This window comes from Loxodonta africana, chromosome 12, assembly GCF_030014295.1.
Source record: "Loxodonta africana isolate mLoxAfr1 chromosome 12, mLoxAfr1.hap2, whole genome shotgun sequence".
NCBI lineage: Eukaryota > Metazoa > Chordata > Mammalia > Proboscidea > Elephantidae > Loxodonta > Loxodonta africana.
This window is the reverse complement of record NC_087353.1, coordinates 96,903,911-96,931,583: the sequence shown is the minus strand read 5'-3', so window position 1 is coordinate 96,931,583 and position 27,673 is coordinate 96,903,911. Positions and strand designations below refer to the sequence as shown.

General features: G+C 45.4%; 1 protein-coding gene across 1 annotated transcript; it reads right to left on the bottom strand.

The window, feature by feature from the left end:
• Window positions 1-1,308: 1,308 nt before the first annotated feature.
• On the bottom strand, window positions 1,309-19,774 carry KDELR2 (KDEL endoplasmic reticulum protein retention receptor 2). The gene is made up of 5 exons (XM_003416516.3): window positions 19,621-19,774; window positions 9,708-9,808; window positions 6,224-6,382; window positions 4,789-5,041; window positions 1,309-2,425 (listed from the first exon to the last, which is right to left on the bottom strand). The coding sequence occupies exons 1-5, from the start codon at window positions 19,709-19,711 to the stop codon at window positions 2,391-2,393; spliced, it is 639 nt and encodes a 212-aa protein (XP_003416564.1). The 5' UTR covers window positions 19,712-19,774; the 3' UTR covers window positions 1,309-2,390.
• Window positions 19,775-27,673: the final 7,899 nt, after the last annotated feature.

Sequence of the window (27,673 nt, the reverse complement as noted above, 5' to 3'; positions counted from 1 at the left end):
CATTGTGACTGAACTGGGCAGGGAACAGACTGGTGTCTGTATCACTGGGCAAGTTTGTTAAGTTTATTTCTCTTCACCCTTTCACTAAAATTTACACAAACAAAAAACAGCTCGATAAAAAGTATTAGTTACCTGATAACCTTTATTCAGGATGTAAAAGTAACTATGAAACAGTGCTTCATAAGCCATGTCACACAAGGCCATTGTTTCCATCGTGGGCAAGGGCATGCTCCAGCCCCCACACCCCAACTGAGGCACCCCCCCTTACTAAGGTGCCATCCTGGTTGACCACAAAAACGGTGGTGATGTCTTAGCCAGTGTCACTTTTACCTGGGCAGAATGACTGAAAGGGCATTGGTACTTCATACATCAGCAGCAGCCGAGGGTTCAGATCCTTGCTCTGTACAGTGTGCTCTGCAGCTGAATGGCCCAGCTCGGGCATGGTTTACATGCACAGAAACAGGCTGAGACCCCCATCCCACCCCACCTCCAGGCTGGGCAGCAAGTAGGGGGCTCCACTTACTGAGACTCAGAATCTTCCCAGGAGGATGAAAGCAGATGACAGAGGCTAAACCAAGACTAGGATGCTGGAAAGGGAGCTACTCTGACATAACGGGGGGAAAAAAATCCACGTGGCAAAGGGGGAAAAGGAAACAAAGATAGGAGGTTAAACTGCAGTTACACTGCCTATCTAGAAAGTCACTGAGACACACTAGATAAAAACAAAAGCCATCCACAGCTCCCTTTCTCCTCAAGATATTTTAATGCGGAAAGCAAAAATACATCCTTCTTGTAGTAAGCACTGTTAGTACAGGCAGTCTCGGGGTTACGAACAAGTCCTGTTCCCAAGTGTGTCTTTAAGTTGAATTTGTATGTAAGTCATTAACGGTTAGGTACAGTTAGTATCTAACGTCAGTCAAATGTTTGTCTTAGTATACAGGCAGTCTCTGGCTTACAAACGTAATAGGTTTACAGATTGGTTCATAACTACAGGTTTTACATAAGTCGGACGTTCATAACCCAGGGACTGCCTGTATTCAACACTTGGGAACATTATGGTGCGTCACATAAAAACAAAGTCATACACTTCTGCATGAATCAAAAAAAAAAGTAGCAAATCAATATAATGGCAAAATCAGGAGAAAAAAAATCTAATATTTCTATGAAACACAAAAGGTTTTATAATTAAGTGGACTTTCAACGTCTGCACCTCCATGGAGCTTTTGTTGCCAATTGAAAAACAAAACAAAAAAATCAAATCATCCCAGCATAGGCTATTCCAAAAGCCTAATTCATAAACAAAGACAATTTATTCTATTTTAATAAAATGTTTATTTAGGACGGTAACACAAGAAAAATCATGCAAGAGCTTGGTAAAAAAATGAAAACAAAAACCAAACCAAAAAAAAAAGTAAGAATAAGGAATGGTAATTTGTGCTGCCAGTTGGAAAAAAAAAAGTGTCTATCATTTTACTCCCCAAAAGTGATAGGAAAAACTGTTTGAATCTGAGCATGGACATGGTTGTAGTATTCTCTTGGAAAATTATGTGACAGATAAGTACTTGTGTTCCTTTCCTAAGGAGAGCCCTATGTCCAAAATAACCATTGATGGCCCTCTGTCCCACACTCAGATGGTAAGCAGCCCAGAACTCCTGCCCCCTGAGTTCCTTCAGCACCCCGGGACAGTCTCGAAGGGACACTTCTCAGCAGGGGCAGGGGGCAGTCACTTTTGGTGACCCTTAAATGATACTCCATACATTCAGAACCTTAAAATTTTGGTAATGAAAAACGTTAAGACTTGCAAGTCATCCTTACCAGCCTTAATTGTAGTGTTGTGATGTCTAAGGAAGGCCGTCCATGTTAGGTGATCAGTGTGAACACACGCACCAAATTGAACATAGTGTCTCAGATTTCAAACAAACAACTCATCTTTTGGCAAAAAATAAATATAGTGGAATGCAAGTTTGATAGATGGAAGAATATATAATCTACCAACTGTCAAGGAGTACAATTTTCATTACAGACACAAAGAATCAACAATTTCAAAGAGTTTTTTAAAATTAAAAAAAAAAAAAGGTTTGCACTTATTCCTCACAAAATCTTCACTTTTGGAACTACCTGAATTGAAGCTACATACTGAATGTATTAATACAGCATTAAGTTTCTTTGTGTAAAAAAATCTTTGTACATAGTAATAAAAAAGGATAAGGCAAGATGCATTAAACAGAAACCCTCTGGTTCTTTTCCTCTGTGTTCTTACAGAGCTGCTGATGACTATCTGTAGTAAAGAGCGAAGTTTCTGATTTTCCGTATCAAGCATCTTACACCTTTGCTGTAAGAATTCTGTCCAAGCACCCTGAAGGACAGATGCTGGCGATGGTCTTTGGCACTTACGCTGGCAAACTTAGCTTCTTTCCCTTGAGCACTGGAATGTTAAAGAGAAGGAAAGGAAACAGAAGGTTACTGATGTTGACAATCTTACAGTTATAAAATTACTTCCTTCTTCCCATTCTTACACAAGACTCCATCGTCAAGTACAACAAGGGAAATAAGCTTCTGGCAAGCAACGGTCACTTGACTTTGATGTCAATAAACAAAGCCCTCTGAAATATAAAAATATGAAACAGGATTTGTGAAGTTGTATCTTGATGGGAGTCAGCAGCAGCCGAGGCTGGTCCGGGGCTCTGCGTCCCACTAGCGACAGCCATACTTTCACAGGCTAAGAGCAGTGGTGGCCCACCAGAGGGGCTCTGGGTGAGGACAAGGTCCAAAATTCAGAAAGCCCACAGACTGCAAATGTGTACACGCATACTGGTATTTTCTTAAGGTACCTAGATGCCACAGCCATTGTGTTAAAAAAAAAAAATCCAAATTCGTCTAAAGGCATCACTAAATTCATTTATAGTAGCTTTCTGTTAGGATACCATGACTCCCACAATCAACATATATTAAAATATAACTTTTTATGTAGGAAAGTCTATAAAATTTTTGAACATTAAAAAAGAAATAAAATGTGTACACACTTCTACCCTGCAATTCCATAACAGAAATTTTACGATACACCAGGAATTTTTTTTTTAATTGTGCGTTAAGTGAAAGTTTACAACTCAACTCAGTTTCTCATAAAAACTTATACACACATTCTTATGTGACCCTAGTTGCTCTCCCTACAACGTGACAGCACACTCCTCCTCTCCACCCGGTATTTACTGTGTCCATTCAACCAGCTCCTGTCGCCCTCTATCTTTTCATCTCACCCCCGGATGGGAGCTACCCACATAGTCTCATGTGTCTACTTGAGCTAAGAAGCTCATTCCTCATCAGTATCATTTTATGTCTTATAGTCCAGTCTAATCTTTGAAGAGCTGGCTTCGAGAATGGCTTTAGTTTTGGGCTAACAGAGAGTCTGGGGGCCATGACCTCTGGGGTCCCTACAGCAGGGATTCTTAACCTGAAATCTATGGTTAGGTTTCAGGGGCTCCCGAATCCTCTAAAAGCTCTATCTAAAAATGTGTCTGCACGTGCATGAATATGCATTTTCTTCTGAGTAAGGGCAATAGCTTTCATTAAAAAAAAAAAAAAAAAGCCCATTGCCATTGAGTCGATTCTGACTCATAGCGACCGTATAGGACAGAGTAGAACTGCCCCATAGAGTTTCCAAGGAGCACCTGGTGGATATGAACTGTTGACCTTTTGGTTAACAGTCGTAGCACTTAATCACTATGCCACTAGGGTTTCCACAGCTTTCATTAGATGTTATAAAATTCATGTCTTAACCAAAAAAAAAAAAAAAAAAAACCCACTGCCATTGAGTCAATTCCAACTTATAGCAACCCTATAGGACAGAGTAGAACTGCCCCATAGAGTTTCCAAGGAGCCCCTGGTGGATTCGAACTGTCGACCTTTTGGTTAGCAGCTGTAACACTTAACCACTACGCCACTAGGGTTTCCTCATATGTCCTATATTCATATAAATGCAAAAATACGCATATACAAGGATGTTGATTTAAGCACTGGATTGTAGTAGTAGTACATCAGTAACAGCCTGCATACCTATGAACCAATGAAAAATGAAGCTATAGCAAAAGAAAAAAGAGGCACTTATATTCCAAAAGACTGGAAACCTTGATCCAGAACTTTATTTGGCTACCATTAAAATATTTTTCTGAAGCCAGTTCTGCTTTATAAAGAGCCAGTGCCAGATTGAGAACGTGCTGGACTGGGAGCTGGCCATGCAAGCCCCTGAAAGTACATGTGACTCTGGGAAGAAAGCAAGCAGGCACAGTCCAACTGTCATGGATTGAATTATGTCCCCCCAAAAATGTATACATTGGGCTGGACCCGGATTCCTGGTATTGTGTGATTTTCCTACCTGTTGTAAATCCTGCCTCTGTGATGTTAATGAGGGAGGATGGGTGGCAGTTGTGTTAGTGAAGCAGGACTCAACCTACAAGACTGAATTGTGTTTTGAGGCAATCTCTTGAGACATAAAACAGAGAAGTGAGCAGAGACAGGGGGACCTCATACCACCAAGAAAGCAGCACCAGGAGCAAAGCGCATCCTTTGGACCTGGGGTCCGCGCCTGAGGAGCTCCTCGATCAAAGGAAGATTGATGACAAGGAATTTTCCCCCAGAGCTGAGAGAGAGAGAAAGCCACCCCCTGGAGCTGACACCCTGAATTTGGACTCTGAGCCTACTTCACTGTGAGGAAATAAGCTTCTCTTTGTTAAAGCCATCCACTTGTGGTATTTGTTACAGCAGCACTCTAGGACTAAAACACCAACGTACCTTTTGTAATGTACAAATAGAAGAAGTCGCAGTATAGAATGGTCTGGACTACACCGGCCACCACAGCAATGAGGTCAAAGAAGCCCTCAAAGTAGAAGCGCCAGATCCAGTTGACAAGATACAAAGCGCGGTAGAGGCCCAGGAAGAATAGGTAGTGGGTAGTGATGGTCTCTGCCTCCCCAGTCTTGCTGATCATAAAAAGCTGTGGGAGGATCGCCACAGATTCCAGGTAGATGGAGAAGGTCCACAAAATCTGTAAGGCAGACGGCAAACTCTGGTCAGACGCCAGTGCCCACTGCAGGTTTACAGCAAAGACTCTTGCTTTACTGGCCCTGTGGAGCAGCACACAAGCAGCGAGGCACGGGGGGTGGGGGAGGGGGAGGTCTGAGCAGCTTAGCAATTTAATAAATCACAGAAACGTAAGCAACATTTACGAGAAATGGGCACTGCCATGGACAGGCTGGGTGACCTAGACACTGCCACCTCTGAGTTTTCCTAACTTTTTCTCTCCAATGTCTCATTCTTCTCTGTACAATTTTCTACAAATCTACACATAGGTTGTTTCTCTTGGATAAGTTTACCCCACTCTGAATCTAGGGTCCAGAGTCAACCCTGCTTCCTGCCAGGTTCACCAACGTTGATAACTAAGTTCCTTCCGCTCCCTCAGTGCTGTTTTCCCTCACAAACAGGCTACGGTCTTTCCTTCCCAGACTACCTAAGTATTTTCATTAGTTTCTTACTCTTTTTAAGATTTTTGGTGTGGCTAAATCAACGGGTTAAGAAGTTGCAGTTGTAACCATGCTAACTCTCTGTCCAACATGGTATTGTATTTTATTCATGCTGACAACAGAAGGACTTGCTAAGTAGTCCTTGGAGAATTTGTTCAAAACAAAGGCACTCCCAGCACTTAGACAACTAGGAGTAACATGGTAACAAAATAAACCCCAGGTTGGAAAAGAGCTCACCACGGGACAGGGGGAGGGAAGGTGCGCAGGAACAGCCGCTGCACGGCACAGTGCCGGTGCACTACACAAACCACCTTCCCAAAGTTGAGGAGTCAGAAAGGGCTGCTTAGGAGAGTCTCAGAGACACTATGCGCGTGAGATATCCACACACAAAAAGGAAACAGAAGAAGGGTCAGGGCAGCAAAAAGACCAAGTTCTTCAAACACTCGGACAGGCAGGGCACTGTGTTTGGTACCACAGAAGTCAAGACAATGAAAGATAGTTTCAAGTTCATATTCTGAAGGAGTCAGGCAATAAGCTGTCAGCAGACACCCAAGAACCTGACTGGGTGTTTAGCTCCTGTCCATGGTTTTTAATACCAAATAGGGTATGCTGCATCAGAAGTTTGCCAAACAAAAACCACATTATCTGCAAACAGGTCTACTTCCCTAGGACACCAGATATGGCCACTAAATAACCTCTTCACTAACCTCGAGAGGAGAGAAATCATGATTGACTAGAAATGAGAGGCCTCCCACAGGGACCACCAGAAACTCTACTCGGAAGGTATCATGATTTCCATCGTAGGTTGCCTTAAATTTCATGTAGATCAGGTACACGGTGGCATAGGAGCAAGCAATGTAGATAAGCTAGAAACAAAGAAAAAAACAAGGTCATCAATACCTTGCAGTTGCTCCAACTCCCCCAGCTTTCGTAAATCACCCATGTATTCAGAAAGGAGAAATACCTTCCTTTTCCTGCCTTAAAAAAAAAAAAAAAAAAAAACCCAAACCCATTGCCGTTGATTGCGACTCATAGCGACCCTATAGACACAGCAGAACCGTCCCATAGGGTTTCTAAGGACCGCCTGGTGGATTCGAACTGCTGACCTTTTGGTTAGCACCTGTAGCTCTTACCCACTACGCCACCAGGGTTTCCTTTCCTGCCTTAACCTTATTTATTTGTAGTTTAAAATTTGAATATAATAAAATTCACTTTTGGGGTGTACGGTTCTGAGTCATATAACCACCACCACAATCAAGACACAGAACAGTTCCATCACCCCAAAAGAGTCCCTCGTGCTGCCTGTCTGTAGTCAAACCTTCCCCCAGTCCTAGCCCCTGGCAGTCACTGATGTGTTCTCCATCCCTGCAGTTTTGCCTTCTCCAAAATGCCAAAGAAATGGGATCGTGCAGTATGTACCCTTTTGAGTCTGGCATCTTTCACTCAGCAGAGTGCATCTGATGTCCAGCCATGTTTTTGCATGTATTAAAAATATTCCTTTTTATTGCTGAGTAGCAATCCACCGTGTAGCTCTATCAGTTTGTTTATTCAACAGTTAAAGTACATTTGGGTTGCTTTTTGTTGGGGGGGTGATGGATAAAGCTGCTAGGAACATTTGTGTACAGGTTTTTGAGTGAGAGTAAGTTTTCATTTCTCTTGAGTCAATACCTAGGAGTGAGACTGGGTCAGATGTTATGTGTAAGTTTAACTTTATAAGAAACTGCCAAAGAAATGTAATTTTCACCTCATTTTAAACTGTTACACAGCAGCATAAGAAAAAAAATGAATGCAAAATTCAACGCAATTCAAAACCAATGCACTTCCTTCCCACATGAAAATATTTCTTATTATCTAGTGCTTTTCTAAATAAAGACTGTAATTCATGTTAAACTTTGCAACGATGGTTTTTACTTAAATTGTGTTACTTTAACACGGAACATTCAGGTTGCTACCTCCAAGAAGAGTGATTTTGTGCACAGATGAGTACACAGGCTTACAATTAATTATGTGTTCTGTCACACCATTTACTCATCTGACCTAAGGAGATTATCATATTATGAAATTACGCCACTTTGAAGACTGCAGAATTTTAGACCTGAGTGCGAAATCACAGGCTGAGCCCCTGAGAAGGAAGAATTAGGGGTGTGCTGCCTACTGCGATCCTCACACAACGGCTGCACTGCCTGGTGCTACTTCTCCTTAGGAAAGACGATTTGCTAAACTGTATTAGGAAAACATTGGGGCAAATGACTTAACAGGAAAATGAGAGCAATCAACAAGCCCTCATAAGCTCAAAAAAAAAAAAAAAAAGACATTAAACTGTCCATGAGGCTTCATCTTACAGCTACCTAGTAGGCAGTATTCATAAATGATAGTCAACACAGTATTAAAATTGTTGGATCGTACTGGAAAACTGCAAACTAACAAGTCAAACGAAAACCCAAGGAACATTCATATTTTATTCTGTCGGAGAAATTTTGTCCACTGATTTATAAATGGTTACCCCCACACCCTCAAGTACATACACAGGAATAAAATAACATATAACCTACATGTATAAACAAAACGCACATACACTGATATACACACTGAGCCCTCTTCCAGTAGCACACCCAGCCAAGGCACACTGCAGCCGGAGGTCACCCGTGAGCACCAGCTCTGCTCAGCTGGGATTATGTCCATTAAGGCTTCAGTAGCCACTGAGGAAAGGCAACTGCTCTTCTCCGCTCACCACTGCTCGGTATTTAAAGTCAAAGGCATGAGGACGGAAAACTCCGCTCCCACGGCTCTGATTTTTTTGCGACATTATCCTGGGAAACTGTAAGCAAGCAAGCAAAAAGGATTCCTCTGAAGACTAAGTATCCTGGGGGTGGGAGGAGGAGTGCCCACGACCTGCAGTGTAACCTGAGGAGCGCAGTGTAACCTGACTGAGCAACAAGCAGGGGCCTGACCATTTCTTGGTTACTAGGCTTCCATCACTCACTTGGTAACAAATAACAGGTAACTCAAATTTGCATTTTAGGAATGACCATGGCCTCCAATATGGCTTTTGTCTACTCTGACCTGTGCTTATAAAATGCTTTTCAACAGAAAGTGTTGGAGGAGTTGTTTTAAGTATCCCACTAACAGCCTTTAGCTTAAATATTTCTTTCTCAGATGTGCCAAAAGGCTAAGTACCTAGAATTGCGCCAGGCACACAGCTGCTCCATAAACGTTTGTAGAATGAATGAATGAAAGAAATCAGATTCCGATGACACATCCTGAGAGCCCCTTATATGTCTATCAGAGCACCCATCACAATTTCAGTCATCCCTCTAGCACTGTGAGACTCTATCTACTCTCCTCCTCCAGACTTGGAGCTCTCCTGGTTGCTTTCTGCCAGGCCCTCCATGCTAAGGAACTGCCTGGTTCTGTGGTGCTCAATGACTGTGTGAGGGAGTGGAGGCTCCCAGTCCAGTGCTGCTCTAAACATGGAGTGCGCATCACCATGGTGTACAAGATATCAGGTGGTACACACAGATTTTGCATTTAAACTGTTAACGTTTATTTTAATGCGAATTAGAAGGGACGCCAAAGCTGTCTTGGATACTAATGCTTAGGACACGTTAAAAGGCTTTTAAAGAAAAATTGTATTATTAGGTAACTTACAGTATCAGCGTGATCTGAGTGTGGCTAAAGTAATAAGGATGGCATATAGAGCAGAGGTAGGAAAACTAACTTAGTGGAAAAAAAAGAAAAATAGGAGAAGCCAACGCACAGTCCCTCACACAGAGTAAGACATTGCAAGCAGGGTCCAAGCTTCAATGTCTTGTTATATACTGACCTGCTGGGTTTCCCTGGGGATGGACTTGTAAATTCCCACCGCCTGAAAATGTAAGTTACCTCTCTTTCTTGTAGGGTTATGAAAGACCGTTAATAGATTTATCATACTCAAGGAATTTAGGATTAAAAAAATCTCTAAGTTCAAAGTATTTTAATAGATGCTATTATGAAACAAAAAAATATGCTTAGTGATAACTATTTATTCTCAATTACATGTGCAAGGTGGTCTAAAGGTTTTTAAGTAAAGGACAGCATATTTAGACATTATTCTTGAGGAATTTTAATTATATGCATAGCTGACACCAAGTAAAGTTTCCTTAAGGCTGTGAACTACAGATAAAGTACACCCTATTGGATGTCATACTATACCTTCATAGATGTATTATATAATGAAATAAATGAAGTAAAAAGATCCAGGTAACGAGTTGTGAAGACCAGTGCAAACAGAAGCTGGCTTTTCCCAGAAATACCTAGAGAAACAAAGAGAAAGTATTACAAAAGCCTTGAAAAGCGTTCTGATTTCTATGGATAACCCTGGCAGAAGTGCAGACGTGGACAGTGGTGACAGCAGCGTCACAGGTGGATGTCTGGAGGTGACTCTCAATAAAGAAAAGCAATTGTAGGTTTTCTTTCCCTTAACATTCCTGAACATTCTCTCTTTCGGAGCCTCAACAACTTGGCTGTCTTCCTATGACAGATGACTACGGGAAACTGACTTAATCACACAGCCTCCAACAGATCAAGATTTATAACGTTCGAATGAACGTATTGCTCAAACATGTCACCTGAGGTAGAAATAAGTTTTAGTTCAACAATTTCTGCTGTTAATTAGACAGCATTGTAACTCGTCTATTACCTTCAGCATCTTCCTTTCAGTTTTAAATCAGTACCACCATGGTGACGAGGCTTTTGAGGATAGAGCTGGAGTTTATCTGATTTAGGAGAGAAGGGGCCAAGTGAGGAATGATGGCTCAGGGAAGGCTGACCAGGAACAACCCCTGAAGAGTCGTATGACCTCCCACAGTGACTTCTTTGCTGAGGGCAGCATTTACCTGGATATGTTAAGATAAAAAAAAAAAAAAAGCTCTGTATCTTAATTACTCATATTAATTAAAGACATTCCTGGATGGTATGGCAACAAGAAAGGAACCCTGGTGGCGCAGCAGTTTGAATCCACCAGCGGCTCCACCGTAGAAAAGACCTGACGATCTGTTCCCATACAGATTACAGCCTAGGAAACCCTACTGGGTGGTTCCACTCTGTCACACGGGGTCACCATGAGTCAGAATCGACTTGACGGCACACAACAACAACATGGCAGCAAGAGTGTGGGAACCTGCAACTGCAGTCAGTTTTTGAAAGCCTTGATTTGAAATTGTCTTTTTTAACACCTTGAAACTGTGCTTCTATCTCCAGCCGCCACCCCACCTCCAGAGCCTTGGTGTGGGGTACCCAGACTCAGCCAGGTAACTTTAAGTTCAATGTGCACACAGCTTCTCAGGCATTCATATTTGGACAAATATTTATGTGACAAAGGACATGAACTATGGGTTTCAGATGCTGGTGACTGAGTGAATCCATTCAGGAAGCTGAGGGATGACTAAATGCAGAACAGTAAAAGAGCCGAGTCTCAGCCACCCTCCTCTACAATGCACGCTTCACACCACCAGGCATCGCTGTGTGTAAAGCACGTAAGCACAGATTTAAAAGAAATGGCACTGCACTTAAGTTATTAGTAATACTCCTGGGACTGGGAAAAGCACACAGTTTCTCAATGATATTTTATAAACAATTGTTTTTGCAGCTTGCTGAACCTAGAAGCCTGGATAGAAAAATGTTACTTGCTAAGTGTGAACAGGAAACCCTGGTGGTGTAGTGGTTAAGTGCTATGGCTGCTAACCAAAGGGTTGGCAGTTTGAATCCGCCAGGCGCTCCTTGGAAACTCTATGGGGCAGTTCTACTCTGTCCTATAGGGTCACTATGAGTCGGAACTAACTCGACGGCACTGGGTTTGTTTTTTTTGGTAAGTATGAATACCTGCAGTGGCAGCCTAGTCCCAAAAACCCCTGAACAGAAAGAGAAGAAGTTGATGCTATCCTTCCAAATCCATCAACGGTACCCGACTTCAAGGGCCAGAGGAGGAGATACAGACAGTAACCCTGCTCCTTTTGGTCTGTTCCCCAGTAACAGGAACCTTCGTTCTTCCATCAAAGATCAGTGTTCCAAAGGAGAAAGTGACATTAACACAGTGACAGAGGAAACAAGAGGGAGCATCCGACATCTGTTAACACCTTCAGACAGTTTCCAGCTCATTTCAGATATGGTCCTTTCCAATAGTTTAAAAAGAAAAAAAGGATACATATGGTCAAATTTTGTTGTAAAGAGATTATTCTAATGAAATGTCTCATTTTCGCCATTCCTATATCAAAAATCAGGGACTATCATACCGCTTTTACAACTCCCTTTTGAGACCCTACTCACACATCCCTCCTCTGGAAGGAGGTCATCTGTGAAGACACCGTTCCTCCGTGCTGTTTATTCATTCGACTTCATGCCAGCTGCGGCCCTGGGCCATTACAGGGCCAGTACAGTCTGTCTAAAAATACACTGTGCTGAGCTCGTAGCCTGCCCCCCCTCCCCCTAAGGCCAGGGTCGCGCCTTATTCCACTTTGTATTCCCTGTGCTGACCACTGGGACTGTCGCAGAGCAAAATATTTGCTGAATGAATGCACAAACAGCCAAAAGAAAATGGAATTCATTTTATTTTTAGATCATGGGGTAAATTCTCATTTTATGGTATTTTGGGCTAATATTTCTAAAGAATTTCCAAGTGATTGTGTCTCTATGATCTGGGCTCTGCTCTAGAGGGTGAGAGAGCATGGGGCGGAGGAAGGAGAGACTGTGGCCTGGAGCGTGGCCCCAGTTGTGGCGTCCACGTAGGAACTACCATGCTGGAAATCAGAGGAGCTTCCACTGTTTCACACCACTCTTCCAGCCTGGGACCCTGTTGCAGCTTGTCTCTTTAAAGCAGAAAAATGTGTGTCCTGTTTTCACAGGAAGGCAGAATCCCTAGCTGAAGACCAAAGGAAGAGATGAGAATCTCCTTCCAGAAAAACCAAAAACCAAACCCACTGCAGACAAGTCAACTCTGACTCAGCGACCGTACAGGACCGAGCAGAACTGCCTCATAGGGCTCCCAAGGCCGTCAATCTTTACGGAAGCAGACAGCCATATCTTTCTACCGTGGAGTGACTGGTGGGTTAGAACTGCCGATCTTTTGGTTAGCAGCCAAGTGCTTAACTACGGTGCCACCAGGGCTCCTCTCCTTCGGGGGGTGGGGTAGGGAGAAAAATACCTGCTACCAAGCCAGAGGGGTTCCCTGGTTAGTTTGAGACTAAAGCATATCAAGGCTGTCAGGTAACAAGGACTCACAGAATACTCACCATGTTTCTGAAACTATCGTCCCAATACCAAATGCACCAGACATTCATATTAAGGAGTATAACTTGCTAAATGGAAACTGATCATTGAACTATCTGCTCCCACTGGGCAAGTTAAGTTTACTGAAAGCCCACAAGTATACACGTCAGTGCACCTCACTTCAAATGTTTAAAAACTGCATTTTTTATATTCCTAGTGGTTTATACCACAGATTCCTCAACCAAACAGCAAAGCCTTCTGTGGGTTATTTTTGTCCTGGTAACAGCAGGGACACAACCACGCCCTGAGGTCAGACCCCGGGATAACCTGCACAGCAGCATTCTCCAAGGGTCCCACCTGAAGACTGTCCTCCCGCCATTGTCTCAAAGGATCTGGATACTCTCCTCAAAAGGCTTTCCCTAGAATCTGCAATCCCATAGTTCAGAAATGCCTCACAGCAAGGCTTTTCACACATCATAAAGCAGGCTTAGGGAAAAAGGTTCTGGAATCAAAAGGGTCTTGGTTCAAGCTCAGCACCATAACTCACAACTTAAGCCTCGGGCCATTACATCCTTGGCCTCCTTAAACCTCACTTTCTGCCTCTGTAAAATGGGCACAAATTACACCAACTGTGTGTGGTTGTCAGAAAGAGAAAAAGGAAAATGCTATAGACTGTACTTACCACCCTGTGAATGCTTGATAAATGACAGCTTACTGGGCACTGTTTTGTCATGCTTTCCTTGTTTTCAAAGAAGTTCACACTAATTATTAAAAATTCCAATTGTGCTAAGATATATGGAATAAAAAGTGAAAGACCTTTTTTACATCCCTCCTACCTCCATTTTAAGTGTCACTGGTCTAGGCTTTCTCTACACTCCTTTTCTATGTGTTTGTGTGTGTGCCCACATACGTGTCTCCCCTTTAAATGGAGCTATACAATCTTTTTACAGTTTGCTTTTTTTACCTTAGAATCTCAGATTCGTCCTCCCGTTAATACTTACAGCTCTAGCGCGTTTTTGTAATGGCTGCACAGGATTCCCCGGTGGGGGTGTACCAAAGTTTGTGCAACCACATCATTCACGGACATTTGGGTCATTTACAATTTTTGTTGTTATATATACCGCACAGACATTTTTGTACCCCCAGACAGCATTCTGTACTTATTTAATTACAACAAGCACCTCTATACCTACATAGTTTATTCACATATATGACCATTTTTACAGTTCAGATTCCTTAAAATTGCTGGGATAAAAAGCACTTAAAATTTTGACAAATATTGTCAAATCTCCCTAGAACCCTGTGCTAGTTTACTAACCCACTAAGACTGGATGAGAATGCCCTTTTCCTTACACCCTTGCCTACGTGAGGAGCCCTGGTAGCACAGTGGTTAAGTGCTCGGCTGCTAACTGAAAGGTCGGTGGTTCAAACCCACCAGCTGTTCAGGGGGAGAAAGATGTGGCGGTCTCCTTCTGTAAAGAGTACAGCCTTGGAAACCCTACAAGGCAGTTCCTCTCTGTCCTATGGGGTCACTATGAGTTGGAATCGACTTGATGGCATTGAGTTTGGTTTTTTATCTTGCCTATGTGGGACAGGGAAACCCTGGTGGTGTAGTGTTTAAGAGTTCAGCTGCTAACCAAAAGGTCAGCAGTTCAAATCCATCAGGCGCTCCTTGGAAACACTATGGGCAGTCCTACTCTGTCCTATACGGTTGCTATGAGTTGGAATCAACTCGACGCCAATGGGTTTGGTTTTTATTCTTTTTATGTGAGATGGTGCAAACTTTTAACTTTTTGTGTTTGGACTTTGACTAGGATATTCTGAGTTAATAAATTAATTTGGGGAGAAGCATCGTCTCGCAAATAATAGCATCACACTTCTGTTTTAATATCCCCATTCTAACTACTAGGGAAGCCAGGCATTCTTTCATGCTCAGTTGGTATTTTGTTATTGTTCTGTGACCAGCCAGCTTTGCCCGTTTTTCCACTGGGCTGTCTTTTTATATGTCGGAGTGCTTGGTTATGGACATTAACCTTCCGTCACTTACACAGTCATGCATCACTCAACATCCACAATACATTCTGTAAAATAAGACATTATGAGACTTGGACCTTGTGCCAACACCGTATTACATACAGGTAGTCCCCGGGTTGTGTCTAGCCTCACCTGCTGTTCCGCTCACCTGAGAAGCAGGAACAGCCCAGGCCAGGTAGACCACACCTCCCCGCCCACCAAAGCCTGAGAGCTGTATCCACTGAATACAGGAGGTTGGCCTTGCTGGTTTGTGGCATGGGCTGGGCAGGAGCTGCAAGGGCAGCTGGATAGGGACTTTGTACATGTCTGGGCACAGGGCAGAGGCACAGAGTGCACAGAGAGGTGGCTGCAGGGATGGGGTGTGCGGGTGCCAGGAGCTGTGGCTGCCCCTGGCAGTCCTGGCTGCCGCTGCCATTGACATCCACAGCTGCAACAGCTGCCGCCGCCGTGGCCACCCCAAGCCAGAAGCCTGCGAGTGCCCAAGGCCTGGCTGGTGCTCCACCAGCACCCACAGCAGGAGTGGAGGAGCTATGCAGCAGATGCTGCTCTGTGCCAGGAGTGAATGGCTGCCTGGCTGCTGGGCAGGTAAATGACAGGAGGGGTTGGAGGAGGAGGTAAAGAGGAAGGCGCTGTGGGGACTAGGACGCACCCCAGAGTCTTTAAAACAATTAGAAGGAAATAATATACAAAAGGAGGGTTGTTTTCCCTTAAAAAAAAAAAGTTCATGGGACCACAGGGGTACATGCAGTCAGACATTGCCCAAATGGAAGTTATGCGGCGCAGGACTGTACTGCAGCAATTCTCTCTGAGTTTACTGTCTTTTAACTCTAATGATTTAAAAATAGGAAGCTCCTTGAAAGCAAAGCTTTTGTCCTGCTTGTTCTCTGGTGTATCCTCAGATCCTAGACACACAGTACATGTACCCAGCACATAGCTGGTTTTCAATACTTATTGAATGAGTGACTTTATGTTGTCTAGGTTAAGCGCTCAGCTGCTAACCAAAAGGTCCGCAGTTCGAAAACACCAGCCGCTCTGTGGGAAGAGATGTGGCTGTCTGCTTCCGTAAAGATTTATAGCCTTGGAAACCCAATGGGGCAGTTCTACTCTTTCCGCAGGGTCGCTATGAGTCAGAACTGACTCAATGGCAGTGGGTTTGGTTTTCTGGTTTTACTGTCACAGGCTAATTTCTATACTCCTAGGTGTCCATCTTTCCCTTTTCACCACTTCGGTGTTCTGTCTTCAGGAGGTCTTCCCCACCCCAATATTATAAAATCTATTCTTATTTTGCTTTTTACATCTTTAATCTACCTGGAATTTTGTTTATGGTGAAGTAGGGCTCTAAGCCAGTCACTTACCTAACACCATTTCATGATTCCTTCCTCACTGATCTGAAATGCCACTTTACCATATTCTAAATTCCCATGTAAACATACAGATGTTTCATTTATCTATTGTCCGTTATTGTGCCAATACCACTTTTCATGGCTGTAGCTCCGTTTGTTTTGATACGTGGATAGTGTATCCTCCCTCATTACTCTGCTTTAAAAAAACTTATCATTTTGCATTTACGCTAGCGGATGGAATTTATTATCAGTTCAGCAGTTCCATAAAAAAATTCTGGTTAGACTTGGATGAGGGTATTCTGAGTTAAAAATGAATGTGGAGAAAGGCATCATCTTGCCTCCTCACCGGCCTGTCCAGCATTCCTATCCAGACCCTTGGTCTGAACGTGCAGGTCACTGGCTAGGTTCACAAGTAAAGGGTTACAGTTTTCCTCACAGAGGTCCTGTACCCTCCTGGTTAAGCTGGGAAGTCAGAGGAGCCTTCCCTGGGACCCTTGTTGCCACTTCACACCCATAAGATTTCCTGACTATACAGTTTGACAGCCTACAGGTTTCTCTTTTCATATGTCTTATCATTTCAGCTAAACTGCAGCATTCTTTGATAGCAGAAAATTGGATAGCTGCGAGCTTCTGCTCTGAACTGTGTCCCCAGGGTACATCAATCAATGTTTGACAGCAATGATTACTCAAGGGACTAGCACTCCAAAGGACAGAGGGGACACCTTCTATACTGCGAGCAGGAAATGTGACACAAAAACTTCCTGAAGTACTCAATGCTGACAGTGAAAGACGAGGTGTTTTCCATGTACTTCAAAGATATAAACGGTACAGTTATGTGAAATGGAGACACCCTGTCAGCTCACGTCATCTTGTAGGATGATAAACCTGCCACCTACGTAACAGTAGCTAATGACGACATACACAAAGGTAAAGGACGGAAAAGGAGAGGCTAGGGAGGACGGCTGGGGCCACAAATCCCAGGACTCTACTAGCCATTTAATACAGATACAACACCGCTACCAACTGTCAGTCTACAAGGAAATTTAGATAAGCCCTTTACCTAAAAACCAGGCTAGTTCACCCAGAGCTATCCAGGGCAGTGTTTAGGGCAAGAATAAACTGAACCACTTGAGCACACTGTGGACGCAGCTGCAATGACAGGTCAGGGATATGACAAACTCACACCACCTATACATTGTGGTACCCCTCTATAATGACAATAGCAGATAAAGTCACGAGAGAGTGCAAATTCCAGAAGAGCTAATCCAAGATCAACTTCCTCTGTTCCCACTTTAAGGCAGCCTGGCTCTTCTTCGTCAGGAAAACAGAATCTTCAGCTTCCTCACCAGCCTCCCTAACCCCTGACCCTTAAGGGGAAAATGCATAGGGGTTCTGAAGCTGAAGGCACGTTCAAAACTGGTGTCAAAATCCTAAAATGAACCTCAATACCAGTATTTTCAAAGTGAGAAACAAAACCTGGATATACATGTCTCCTGCTGCAGTTATCTGATACACTCCTATCAAATTCTTACTCTTTCAAACATCTCTAAACAACTCTTATAATTTAATCTGGAAAAATAAAGCAGCTAGTCAAATTCAGCATTTAATTCTGAGTCAATGATCTTGGTGAGTTTGATTTTTAGGAGGCCAGGAAGAACAAGAATAGTGTAATAATGCTCTGTAACTATAGAATAACTGTAGAAATACTTGGCAAACACACCCAAGGCTTCCTATCTAAATAGCTCACCTACTTATCTCCCTTTGTTATCATTTTAGCTTAAGTATTAGGTATTTTCCTAAACTCTCCTAAATGACAATGATGAATATTAAAAACAAGCAAACTAACAAAATACTAAACACTCTCATTTTCTCTTATTACTTAAGGTTTCCTTAGGAATTCTGTTTCTGGAATTGCACTAAGTTCTCTAGACACCTTAGTTCTAATACACATTTAGGAGGCAGCACACTTCAACACTTAACACAAGAGGAGATGCTAAAAAAATGTATGAAAGATGATCAATATATTCGTAGGAAGATTTTGGAACAAAACTAAAGACTGAAAATAACATTTTCTCAGTGTAACAAAAAATGACCTAAACTACTGGTCTGGCGTGGAACATTTAAACCAAAATAACTTAGGCCACTTTTGCTACCAAAGTGGACAGATATTTATTCAAAATCCTCAACTGTGAGTTATTGATTGCCTGTGTTTTAAACCTGCCTCCTCTGCTTAATTTACTCACCTCCGTGGGACTCAATTCCCTGCTCCACAGCATGGGGACAATAGCACCCACCTCACAATGTCATTGTACAGAGTTAAGTGCTTACACATCAGTTACTATAACTGCTGCAATTAATTTGCTCTCATTGGAAACCATACAGCTGTGCCTCTCAGAACTAGGCATTAATTGAAAGACCATCTTCAACTCAGATACTGGTTTTAGTACGTGGACTTTGTACTGTCCATTTTGATTGCTCAAAGGTCTTTTTTGGTTTTTTTGCTTACTTCCTGGATATCAGCTACGTTCCAGAAAGACAGGTGAGGCCTGCAGACAGCAGTCAAAGATGCGGTGTTACTTTAGATGTGGACGCTTTTACATACCTGCACTCCTGGGGAGGGAGCTGGCCAGCTCCCTGGTGAATAGGGTGAGGAATTTACAAGAGGCCTCGGTGGTAGCCGACGCCGCAGTTTTAAGAGAACCAGTTATTAGATGGAAGCACTCAAGAGTTTGACAAACCAGTTTAGTCATCAAAGCAGCATGAATTGTCTTAAGTTCATAAATTAACTTAAAACATCTCCCCACGCCCCCTCCCGTAGCGGGTGTGATCCTGAATCCGCGAGTTTAGGTGAAGCCCATAGAACCCCAAGAACTGGCCTGCCCTGACGCCCTACCCCAAGGCTCCGTCCCGAAAGGGGCAGGGGAGGAGCGGGTGACCTCTGACGGCGGGTCCAGCCCGCCCCACCTCCCAGGTGGCCCGGCTGCCACGTCAGGCTGGCCCGGCCGCGGTCCTGCCCATTCTCCCTCCTCCCGCCCGTCCCATTGATTCGCGAGCTCCCGGCACCCCTGGGCCCCCCGACCCAGGACTCCACCCAGGCACCCGGAGAAGCCCCTCATTAAAGGCGACGGCGACAAGCGTGCCTGCTGCACCCCTAAACTCAAACTTTGCAGACAGAACAGGGGCCCGCGTGGTCCAGTCGGCGCCTTCTCGGCCCCGACAGCCCCACTTCGGCGCCGGCCCAAGTGCGGAGCGGGTCCTGGGGCCCTGACACCCCCGCCCCGGCCTAAGGTCCCACCCTGCGGGCCCTCAGGCTCCCCCGGGCCCGGGCCCCTGCGAAGCCCGCCGAGGGGGTGTGTCGGGTCGGGCTGGCGCAGGCCCGTGGCCCGGGGGACGGCCGACGGCCAGAGGGTGACCGAGGGCGGCGGCTTCTCCAGACGACCCGCTCCTGCGCCCAAGCCTCCCCGGGGCCTCTCCCGGCCGCTCACCCGCGCAGGAGCGCGTCTTCCAGATCTTCAGCAGCAGGATGACGATGGCCGCCAGGTGGGACAGGTCCCCGGTCAGCCGGAAGATGTTCATGGCGGCGGCGGTCGGCGCGGCGGCCCCGGGGCTGGCGGCTCAGGCGGCGGCAGCGGCGGCGGCAGCCACTGAGAGGAAGTGGCGAAGATGGCGAGAGCGAGCGCGACGTGGCCGGGGACGTGGCCGAACTGCCGCCGCGCGCGCGCGCGGTGCAACCTGGGAGCGTAGGCCGCCGGGCCCCGCCCACGGCCCGCCCCTTAAAGGGGAAGCGTCAAGTGCAGGCCGGCCCGGGGGTGCCTCCGCAGCTCCCGGGTTTCCGGTTTCCGGCTTTCCTTCCGGGTGCCAGCGATTTCCTTTCTTTTTTGAAATGAGGCTGATTTGTGAGGTTTGTTTTTCCCCCCAGCCCCTCCCCTCCTGTGGGTGAAGCTCTGTAGACTTATCATATGAAAACGGTTTAAGAGGCAAATTAAAAAATCGACATTAGAGGTGTCTGGGAGGATGCGGCTTATGGGGAACGGATCTGAAGATTTTACCACTTGGAGGACTCTTTAAGAACGAATGCAAAATTTGCTAGAAAAATGGCTATTTTCGTAGGATGACAAAATAAATCACGAGAAATTACAAACTGAACAAAGCTGACTGGCTATCTAATGGGGGGTGGGGACGCAGTGCGAAAAGAAAACTCGGGGTACCTGGTTTAAAATGCAAGAAAGAAAACTGCGACTAAAGGCATTGAAAGTATTAATCTTTTTTCTTTCATGGATTTATAGATAAATCTCTCATGGATTTATCTAGTCTAGATATTTCAGAAAGAGTGTAATCATACAATATTTGACCTTGTGTTGTCTGACTTCTTTTCCTCAGCGTAGTAGTAGGAATACATCGAATGGCACAAATGTTTTATCTCAAGGGCTGCAAACTTGTAGCCAGGCTCTGTCTGGCCCGCATGCATGTTTTCTTTGGCTCATAATTAATAGTCTATCTTAAGGTTTTGAATTGGTTGCCAACATTTCAAAATTAGGAATTTTCAATAAAAATCTGAATCTCTGGGTTCCTTTGAGAAAGCCAGACAACGAGGCAATGCAAGTTTTGCCTCCCCACATGGAACTTCATCAACTAGAGCCCAGGCGGGGCTGGGGCATCTGACCTTCTTGTCTAACTTCACAAAGGGAAAGGAGAATCAAGATCAAGACCAACGCCCAAGGCTGATTTCTATGAGGTGGAGGTCAGAATAGGGCAGTTCTACTCTGTCCTATAGGATCGCTATGAGTCGGAATCAACTCCACGGCACTGGGTTTACTGGGAGATCAGATATACTTCCTCTCTCTAACCTTTTTACCTGTTCGGACACCAACGGTCCCTCCCACAGCACTCTCTCCTTCTCTGCTGGGTTTGATAATTTGTTGCAATGGCCACACAGAACTTGCAGACCATACTAACAGTTAAGGGATTTATTAGGGAAATCCCAGGTTACAATTCAAATCGAGGAACCCTCAGGATACAGTTCTTTGATCAGGACAGCCCCTTCTCAGCCATGCTCCCAAGCAGGTCTCTCCTGGGCTGTTGGCCCCTTGGCCTGGCCTCTCCCTTGCTTGGACAAGTGTTACAAAGCTCTTTTAGCTCTGCTGGTAAGCACCCAGAAGCACCTCACTCCACCAGTAAGCCATGGCCCGAAGGCACTCAGCTCTAACTCTGTGGGTCGGCAAATCTAGCTCCACCAAGTACCTGGAGGCACCCTGTTCCACCAGCAAGCCTCCTCCCCGAAGGCACTAAGCTTTCTCACTCCCACTGCGCTGTCTCTACCATTTCTCTACCACCACTTCTTGCCATGTTATGTGTTACAGCTCTCTCTCTTGGTCTCCTGGTTCAAGGAGGTTCTCAGCACAGAGATCTTGGGTCCAAAGGACAAGTGTCACTCCTGGCTCATTTCTTGGTGGTGGCGAAATCCTTCCCACCTCTGGGATGGCTCATGTTAAGCCTAGTGGGATGGCAAAACTGACCAATCCCCACATTAGGGTTCCAAACACTTTATTTGTGTGGTGCAACCCCCACAAGGATGCCATGCACTTTATTTACATTATTAGCAAGCAATCCAATCCCTTTGGTGGGCCACAAGCACCTCATTTGCATAGCCCTACACAGTCATTTGGTGGGAGTTACAAAAACTATGGCTACCCAAAAGGGTCATATTAAGGAATTCACTGCATCGAGAGGACATACCCTCTAGACACAGGGCATCAGCTCGCCAGCTCCCTGGGTCCTCAGCCCTCCCTATCCTTTCTCTCATCATTGGCCTTGCCCAGTTCTTATCTTATGCCCCACCCACTTCATACTTTGCATTACTTGTCTGGCCTGTGTACACTCTTTGTTTACCATTCTTCATTGAGGGCTTTGGATGCACACTGCCAAACTGTTTTTACAGAAAGAGAAGTTGGTCATTTTCATGAGTAGCTTGGTAGCCCCCTACCTTGATGTTATTTTAGTTTGATTGGTTATCGTTAGCTGCCATCCAGTTGGCCTCTGACTCCTAGAGACCCCATGTACAATGGAACTAAACGCTCAGTTGGGGATCAGACTATTGTGAGCCATAGGGTTTTCATTGCGTGATTTTCAGAAGTAGATCCCTAGATCTTTCTTTCTTGTTTGTCTTAGCTTGGAAGCTCGGCTGAAACCTGCTCAGCATCATAGCAACATGCTAGCCTCCACTGGTAGATGGTGGATTGGCCAGGAATCAAACCTAGTTCTCGCACGTGAAAGGCAAGAATTCTCCCACTGAACCACCACTGCCCTCCAGTTCAGTTTGATGTAGTGGGCATTTATTGAGCATTTGCTGTGTACAAAGGCTAGACGCACGTGGGCCAATGGGAGAGAAAGCTGATGGCAGGTTATCTGTGAGTAGACATCTGGCAGCTGAGCCCTGGGTGTGTGCGAATTTGCCAAGGGAGGGTAAACAGTGCCCAAAGCTACCTAAAGGTCAAGTCTGATAAGGACGAAAAGCTCTCCCTGTGGCTTCCCGTCTGGGTGATAGCATGTTCAGGGGATGAGGGGAGAGAAAGCCAGACTGCAGTGTGCTGAGGGGAGTGCACTGTGAGGACTCAGAGGCAGCGAGTGTAGACAATACCTCTCAGAGATGTGGCTCCAAAGTGGGGAGTGAGAGGCCACAGCCCGGAGTAGGGGTGGAGGGGTGGGGCGGGGTCTAGAACTGTTCTTAGAGGCATGGGGGAGGGGCATTTACAGGTAAAGGGGAAGGAGCCAGTGGAGAGGGATCTTTGGTCACTGGTGTGCACAAACCAGATGGAGAATTAGCTCAGAACTGGAGAAGTTGAGAGCAAGGTCTGAGTTAGAGGGGATGAGATGGGGGCAGGTACACAGAATTTTGCACATAGGGTGAAGTGGGGTGGAGGGTGGCAGGGGGAATAGAATCCTTTTTCTATGCTTGTTGTTGTTAGCTGCTGTCAAGTCAGCCCCGACTCATGGCGACCCCACGCACAATGGAATGGACTGTCCAGTCCTACGGCATCCCCATGAACAGTTGCACATTGGACCGTTGTGATCCACTGGGTTTTCACTGGCTGATTTTTGGAAGTAGACCACCAGACCTTTCTTCCTAGTTTGTCTTACTGACAGATGGGTGGTGGCTGCACATGAGGCACATTCACCGGAAATCAAACCTGGGTCTCCAGTGTGGAAGGTGAGAATTCCACCACTGAACCAACCACCAGTGCCCCATTTTTTCTCTGTGAAACATCAGCTTAATTCAGAGATCTCTGAGGGTTCCTAGGAACTAGAGGTGTTACATACTTGGTACCTGGTAAGGGAGGAACAGGGGGAGGCAGCAAAAGAGGTAAGGGCTTTGTACTGAAATCAGCAGCATCTTGGGCCTTGCCATATCAATACACGGAAAGAAATTGTGTGAAGCAACACAAAGCAGAGATTGCCACTCAGAGGCTGGGCATTGGATTTAGACAGACTCAAGTTTTAGACCCAACAAGTCACATAACCTCCCTGAATTTCAGACTCATTTATTTGTAAAAAGGAGCTACCAAAACCCACCTTGGAGGCTTGTTATGAGAATGAAATGAAATATGTGAAAACCAAGCACACTACCTACCAAACATGAATTGATATTATTTGGAAAGGTGGTGTATAATTAAGGTATGTTTTTCGTTATTGAGAGAGAAATAAGTTCCCGAGGTATAAATGCCTGCTTCACACCTTTCATTTGGTGCGAATGGGGGAATATGGTGCACATACAGGGCTTTACACTGATGGAGCGGCAGGGGTAGAACCACCATGTAACATAACCCTAGGAAACCACACTCAGAGAGACTGACCCATGTGTTTGCACCCAGCCCTGTGCCTGGCACAGAGCAGGCAGTCAAAAAGTGGTGGTGATCTGAGGTCTTAAATGCTAACAAGCGGCCATCTAAGATACATCAATTGGTCTCAACCCACCTGGAGCAAAGGAGAATGAAGAACACCAAGGTCACAAGACAACGAAGAGCCCAAGAGACAGAAAGGGCCACATGAACCAGAGACCTACATCATCCTGAGACCAGAAGAACTAGTTGGTGCCCGGCCACAATCAATGACTGCCCTCACACGGAGCACAATAGAGAACCCCTGAGGGAGCAGGAGATCAGTGGGATGCAAACCCCAAATTCTCATAAAAAGACCACACTTAATGGTCTGGCTGTGACTAGAGGAATCCTGGCGGTCATGGTCCCCAAACCTTCTGTTGGCACAGGACAGGAACCATCCCCGAAGACAATTCATCAGACATGAAAGGGACTGGACAGTGGGTGGGAGAGAGATGCTGATGAAGAGTGAGCTAATTATATCAGGTGGACACTTGAGACTGTGTGGGCATCTCCTGTCTGAAGCAGGGGATGGGAGGATAGAGAGAGTTGGAGGCTGGCAAAGTTTTCATGAAAGGAGAGACTGGAAGGGCTGACTCATTAGGGGGAGAGCAAGTGGGAATAAGGAGTAAGATGTATATTAACTTATATGTGACAGACTGACTTGATTTGTAAACGTTCACTTGAAGCTCAATAAAAGTTAATAATAAAAAAAAAAGTGGTGGTGAGTGCATTTATGAATGAAGACAGTGGACTGAGAATGTTGAAAGACTGAATATCTACAGGCATCTATCTGTGAATGTATCAGTCAACCCTTCTAGGGCTACAAGTGACAGACGTCCATTTGTTATAGATAGAATTGTGTGCCCCCAAAAGATAGGTTGAAGTCCTAACCCCCTGGTACTTGTGAACGTGACCTTGTTTGGAAATAGGATTGGTTAATATGAGGTCAAAGGAGCCCTGATGGTACAGTGGTTAAGTATTTGGCTGCTAAGCAAAAGGTCAGTGGTTTGAACCCAATAGCGGCTCTACAGGAGAAAAGACCTGGTGATCTGCCCAGGAAACCCCATGGGGCAGTTCTGCTTTGTAACACATCGAGTTGCTATGAGTTAGAATCAACTTGACCACACACAATAACAATACGAGGTCATACTTGAGTGTGGGGGGATGCTATTCCCATCTCAGTGGAGTCTTTGTAAAAGAGAATAGACATAAAGAGACACACGGGGGAAGACAGCCATGCGAAGATGCCTCTACAACCCAAGGAACACCAAGAAGCTGGAAGAGACAAGGATGGATCTTCCCTTAGAGCAGGCAGAGAGGACATGAGCCTGCTGACACCCTGAATTTGGACTCCTAGCCTCCAGAACTGAGACAATAAATTTCTGTTATTTAAACCCATCCAATTTGTGGTATTTTGCTACCGCAGTCCTAGGAAACTAATACACCATTCAAACTAGCCTAAGCCAAAAAATTAAAATAAATTTAAAATATTTAAAGATGGAAAGGGCATGTGTAGCCTCAGTAACTGACAAGTCCAAATATCTGCTTCAGGCACAGTTGGATCCAGGGTACAAAGAGATACATACAGGGATCTTCTTCTCTTCTATTTTGGCTTTATGCCCAGGCAGGTCCCCTCCACCTACTGGTCCTGGCTGCTTGTTCCAAGCTCCCACCGTCTATATACCTAGGAGTTCACCCAGAGGGACAGGAGCTTCTCTTTCCAACAGTTCCGATTTAAGCCTTGGATTGACTCTGAGCCACCCAGTGAGTCAGGAGACATCCTTATCTTACCACGACAGCTCCAGGGCCTAGGAGTTGGGGAGGGATAATTTCTCAGAGGAAAAACGGGGAGACTGGTTGCCAGGCAGGCACAGACCACTGCTGCCCACTGGAATGAGTTTATTGGCAGAGGAGTCTGGTAAAGCACATGAGACTAGGCGAGAGAGAGGAGTGCGCCACCTGGAGGACACGTGGGGATGGGTAACCAGAGCCGTACCCGGTCCAGACAGGGCCTGAGCCACAGGAGGTCTTAAAGAACCAGGGCTTTGCACCAGGCTGCATGTGGTAGATCAGCTGCAATAATGGCCTCAGTTCTCTCCCTCTCCCTGAATCGTCCTTTGCAATATGACTCTGCAGCGCCTTCCATCAAGGTTAAGGAGGCTCCATCCGATCCCTCGAATCTGGGTTGGCCTTATCACTTGCTTTGAGGATGGGATACTGTGGGAGGGGCGGTGTGCTAGTTTGGAGCTTCGGCCTCCAGGGACCTTCAGCGCCTATGCTTGTGAACCCCGGCCAATCAGCTGAAGGTTGAGAGACCACAGGAAGCCATTCCAGCTGCCCAGGCCACAGCCCCAGACACAGGAGAGACCCTGAATGCTTGCAGCTCACTGCAGCTGCATGAGTGAGCCCCTGAGCTCAGCTCAGATCGGAACTGCCCAGGTGGCCCAGAGACTCCTGAGCAAGTGGTTTCGGGACTGTTTGTTATACAGCATTGTTTGGACAAATAAGCAACATGAAGCATTTTAGGGAGGAAACCTAGCCCGCGCTCAGCTCCCCCTGGCATGGGGCTGCAGCCACCTGGCAAGGTCACCTGTTTCTAACTCACAGAAAAATGCCATTTGGGCTAGCTGGGGTCTGGGGATCACTCTTGTTCACATCCTGATGGAGCTCGCACAGGGATTTTAACTGACCTTCTGACATATTTCCTGGAGACAGAGGCTTTGGGAACTTATGGAAATTACCCAGCTTGCACTGCTGGGAGAAATGTACACCACTAGCCACATCTGGGTATATGTTTTTTTCACCTTGAATTAGACATTTTGGTTTTGACATTTTTATATGGTGGCTGTGAGTAGGGAACAAAGAAAGAAACATGGCCTCAAATAGCAGCCTGTTGGAGTTTGAATGGATCCCAAATACTACAGGAGCAACATGAGCGGTTTGATTGTAGTGGGACAAAAAGAATCCAAGAGACAGTCCAAGGCCCATTCCAGACGTCTCTGGAAGGAAGTTAATAGAAAAGGTAACAGGGGAAGCTGGTTGGTACAGGGATTTGACATCAGGGTGTGGAAACGGTGAAACAAATCAGTACACTGTCCCTGCCCACAGAGTCCCCAGGTGATACAAACAGCTAACATGCTCAGCTGCTAGCCAAAAAGCAGAGGTGCCTCAGAAGAAAGGCCTGGCAATCTAATTCTGAAAAATCAGCCATTGAAAATCCCATTGAGCACTGTCTTACTCTGACACACATGGGGTCGCCATGAGTCAGAGTTGACTCCACTGCACCTGTTCTGTTTTGTTTTTTTTTCCCTCTTCACAGCTCCACCTGTTCCAGCATCCAAATAACTTTTTTTTTTATATCCCTAGCCCTTGCCTGGGGCTCCAGACACACATATACAATGGCCTCCAGGATCCCAAATAAGTCCCATATTGTATCATATTTATCCCCAAACCTGCTCTGCTCATGTGATCTGTTCCAGGGATGGTCGTTGCTGCCCATTCAGGTGAGAAGCCTGGCAACCAGCCACCAAGTCCTGTTCATTGACTGCCTAAACATCTCCCCATTCTCTGTGCCCTTACCTTGACCACCCACCCTACTTCTAGCTTCCTGGGGTCCCCCTGCCTGGAGTCTGGATACCTCTAAACTGGATTTGAGTTCCTG

Excerpts from the sequence above, each read along its gene's own strand:
- KDELR2 (XM_003416516.3), bottom strand. The coding sequence starts at position 19,711 with ATGAACATCTTCCGGCTGACCGGGGACCTGTCCCACCTGGCGGCCATC. Across the intron at positions 9,809-19,620 it reads GAAGACGCGCTCCTGCGCGG|GTATTTCTGGGAAAAGCCAG; the intron begins GTGAGCGGCCGG and ends TTGTTTCTCTAG. Across the intron at positions 5,042-6,223 it reads ATGATTTCTCTCCTCTCGAG|ATTTTGTGGACCTTCTCCAT; the intron begins GTTAGTGAAGAG and ends TCTGCCTTACAG.